The 4,287-nt window shown below is 38.8% G+C and overlaps 1 protein-coding gene across 1 annotated transcript; it reads right to left on the bottom strand.

Moving 5' to 3' along the window:
• Window positions 1-1,010: 1,010 nt before the first annotated feature.
• On the bottom strand, window positions 1,011-3,365 carry Pmar_PMAR008943 (hypothetical protein; the record flags this gene model as incomplete). The annotated part of the gene is made up of 5 exons (XM_002767218.1): window positions 1,011-1,144; window positions 1,473-1,605; window positions 2,600-2,634; window positions 3,083-3,221; window positions 3,264-3,365. 5 exons carry the CDS (start codon window positions 3,363-3,365, stop codon window positions 1,011-1,013), a joined length of 543 nt encoding a protein of 180 aa, XP_002767264.1.
• Between the last annotated feature and the right edge of the window lie 922 nt (window positions 3,366-4,287).

Here is a 4,287-nt window from a genome sequence, read left to right as displayed (position 1 = left end):
TAGAATAACAGAAAAACATAATTTGGAAAGACATAGTGATCGGAAAAAGACGATAAAAGCGAAAAAAAACAAAAAAAACGAAAAAAAACGAAAAAAAAACAAAAAAATTAAAAGAAAAAAGCAAAAAAAACGAAAAAAAGGAAAGACTCAAGATGCACTCAATTAGTTCAACAAGAACATTTTCGAATTATTTCTCTCCACTTCACCTGTGATATAACTCCAGCAATGTTACCGTCCTCAGACCTGCTAAAAACAGGTGGGCTGCTGATTATGACTGATACGGGTTCAGCAGCTGGGAAGAGTTGCCGTGGGGACTCACTGTGCAACGGGGGAAGGGCGTCTGAGGATGAGAAAAGAGCGGTATCATTTAGCCATAAATTGGCAACAGAAAATATCTTTGTTTCTATGACGACTATTTGATACATATGTTGTCCAGAAGGTAAGATACAGATGATGTCCGATAATGGAGTTCCGAAAACACTAGTGAAAAACGAATTTCACGACTACTGTATATAACCGCGAATATCGCGTTTTTCACCGAGTTTTACGCCACTTCACGTAAAACGGGTTGTGAAACTCCAATGAACACAGATGAGCGTATGTTGAAGTGAATTGATATTTCAATGACAATTTCGAGCCGAAATCGTCACATTGGAGAAAAACAAAAATCAGTAATTCAGAGAAATGAAGTACTAAGACATACGTGCACCAATGGGAAAAAATTCAAAATAGGTTAAAAACAAAAGATTCAAAATATGTTAAAAACAAAAGATTCAAAATAGGTTAAAAACAAAAGATTCAAAATAGGTTAAAAACAAAAGATTCAAAATAGGTTAAAAACAAAAGATTCAAAACAGGTTCAAAACAAAAGATTCAAAATAGGTTCAAAACAAAAGATTCAAAATAGGTTAAAAAACAAAATATTCAAAACTCGACGAGATAGAATATTCATAAAATGAACCATTCAGAATTCAAAACCCACATGAAGCTACGATAATATTCAACATACTTCAGAATAGAAGATTCTCACCGTGTCTCATCTCCGTGTCACCATCCATCGCGATGATTCCACAAAGGATCGGTACAGCTGCGGTACTAAGTTCGGTATTCTCCTCAGTCACACTCGCCTTACAGAACTCTAACCCTGCGAATGCGACAATTCATTATCAATATCACCAAGTGCAACGAGGCGGAAAATTTCCGGGAAAAATGTTCAAAATTTTCACCAAAAGAACAGAAATTCTCCCGATCAGATTAAGCAAAGTACTTCCTCATCGGGGTGAAAAATTCCGATTTAATCGTTCACAACAATGGAGTTTCATAACCCGTTCTACGTGAAGTGGCGTGATACTCTGCGAAAAACGCGATATTCGCGGTGATATGCAGTGGTCGTGAAATATATTTCTCACTAGTGTTTTCCGTATCTCTAGGGTGGTGAAACTCCAATAAAACACACACATTCAACAGCTTACCAAGCATCAAGGTGTTAAGCGATTTACTAAACAACTTCGCGTAATGCTGCTGAGTATCAACACTGCCACTTCTACTGTGGCGTTCTCCCACCAAACGCTGTACATATCGTAGGACAATATTCACCCCATCGGCCTGAACAGTAAAGTTTCACTGATGATATGAAAAACACTAGTGAAATAATATATTTCACATTTCACTTCGCGAAAAACGCCTGTGAGCGGTGATAAACGCGTAAAACACGTGATGTGTTTAACGTGATATGAAGTGATTCGTCCGGTGTAACTCGCCAAGTGTTTTTCATTCACGTCATATCGCGAATATCGCGTTTTTCACATGGAGTATTACACTCCTCGAATATTGCTATTTATACTCGCCTCGACTGAGCTATCAAATCTCCGAGCTCCCAAGATCATGTTTTACACATTAGATAAACTAACGGTAGCGTCGTTAAATCAAGTGCTGTTGTAATATATGTTTGTTTTCCTCAGCTGAGCTCACAAGTTTACCAACGGTTTCGGGTAGAAGTGTGCAAAAACCACCCTCAAAATTTCCTCAGATTTTCCAGACTGTCACCAATACCATGCACTCGTATATTCCCACAACATCGTTTGAATCTCAAAAGCGGTTTATCGAACACTTACAAAGATTGCCAAAATTTTTCCCGACCATATGCATATAATTTCGCATTGTTAATAATTTACTCGACAAAAACTCCTCCAACACCCACACGAATCTTCGCTGTGCGCTCATATCTCCACTCACCAACAACAAATGTTCTACTTCAACATAAAATTTTCATAATGACTCTTTATCAACGATGACAGCTACATATTGCAATTTCGAGCGTGCACGCGTACGGGATGAACAACCAGTAGAAGTTTTAACACGATGAACTAACCAATTAAAAACTAGATGAAATATTATATTAATGAAGTACGAAAATTTCGCGTCCCTAGTGATTTAATTCCCCCCGTTTCACGTGAAATGGCACGAAAAACGCGAAACGAAAACAACTACCGTTTAAATTCAATTCAAAATCATTATGGAGTGAATTGCGAAATTTATTTTCCTATCACAACAAATGACTCGGAAACATTTTTCAATCAAAACTAAATCTGCAGCCTACCTCAGCGAAGACTTTCCTCAAACCAACAGCGCCTTCTAACACCATCGATATCGATGATAATGCTGCTGATTGTAGCATTATACCATACGTAGTAGAGCCTCCGGATATTCCCGAGCCTTTCAACGCGGCCAGCAAAGCTGTTGTAAATCCTACCAGAGAAAATTTTGATGGAGTTTCACGACCCGTTTAACGTGAAGTGGCGTAATACTCTATGTAAATTATAAGACGTATATGTTTCCGCAGCGCAAAATACAATTGTCTTCCGCGAAGTGAATTGTGAAATATGTTATTCACTAATGTTATTCATATCACGGGGGAATCACCACTATACGAAGTCCACCCCCACTCCCTCATCAACACATTTTCATACAAGCCCATGCAATTCATCCGACAACGATATGAAATAAAGAAAACTTCGTCACTTCGTATCTCCCATATAAAGAAATCATTTTAAATTCTCCACATTCCAATGAATCTCCCTACCGTAATTTTCCCCTTCTTTCGCACAATCCTCATCGTTGCTGACAGCGAACGCTACCGCGCGCCACAATATTATTCTCAACTGGACGTCCTCAGCCGAGCCCATCCTCCCCGGTCGCAATGCATTAACGTCGAATATGGTCTGAGAGATTCCGTCACTGCGCCACAAAATTATCCCCCTCACCAATGGGTCCGTAAGTGGCCTCATATTCCGCACGCTTCCTTGAGCAAGCTCCTTAACTCTGTTGTAGTCACCGCAGTCTTTGACAACCCAGAATAACATCATTGCGAACAATCCCGATTTTAGCAAATTCTTGAAGAACTTTCCACGCTGAAAAAATGCAGTGTTGAACTGGGAATATATATTCGCCACTTTTTCACCAATTATCGAAGACTACACAAGATTTCGGGTAAAAATTTACAAAAAAAACGACAATAATCTCCCCAAAAATTTTCATATTGTCACCAACACATGCACACCTTTCCCACACAGCCCCGATAGACTTACACCGTTTTCCATCAGCAACATCAAAATTGTTGCCAAATCGTTACGGCATATTTTATACTTCACCCCGGGCATAGACACGAGCTTATTGAGAACTTCCGAAAGGACCTAAAATATTCATCGTGATTTAGATTTCAGTGTGAACCAAACAGATATGCATATCTAGATTTCCGGTATGGCTTTATTCAATTTAAAACTAATACGACTACAGACTACGGAACGCTTCTAAAACGTTGGTGTCAATCGGTTCACATTGCTATCGTGTTGATATTACTCAAAGTTGACTTCCGAACTCCCAAAAATTGAAGGCTAATTTGAAAATGCTATTTCGCATAACAGTTTGGTTCACCCGTTTTACGTGAAGTGGCGTAATTCTCTGTGAAAAACGCGATATTCGCGGTGATATGCAGTAGTCGTGAAATATAATTTTCCCCACTGTTTTTAGGGGAAATTCCATAATACTTACCTCGAAAAAATCAACAGATTCACCGCAAACAGCCGATGCATTGGGCGCATCTATTTCAACTATGCTTCCCAAAAGCTCCGCTGCCACCAATGCGACCTTAAAAACACACAATTCAAAAAAGCAGTTAATTTAATAAAGTTTCACAACCCGTTTTATGTGAAGTGGCGTAATACTCGGTGAAAAACGCGATATTATTCGCGGTGATATGCAGTAGTCGTGAAATATGTTTTTCATATC

This window comes from Perkinsus marinus (assembly GCF_000006405.1).
Source record: "Perkinsus marinus ATCC 50983 genomic scaffold scf_1104296970862, whole genome shotgun sequence".
Classification (NCBI taxonomy): Eukaryota; Perkinsozoa; order Perkinsida; family Perkinsidae; genus Perkinsus; species Perkinsus marinus.
This window is presented reverse-complemented; position numbering and strand designations above follow the sequence as displayed.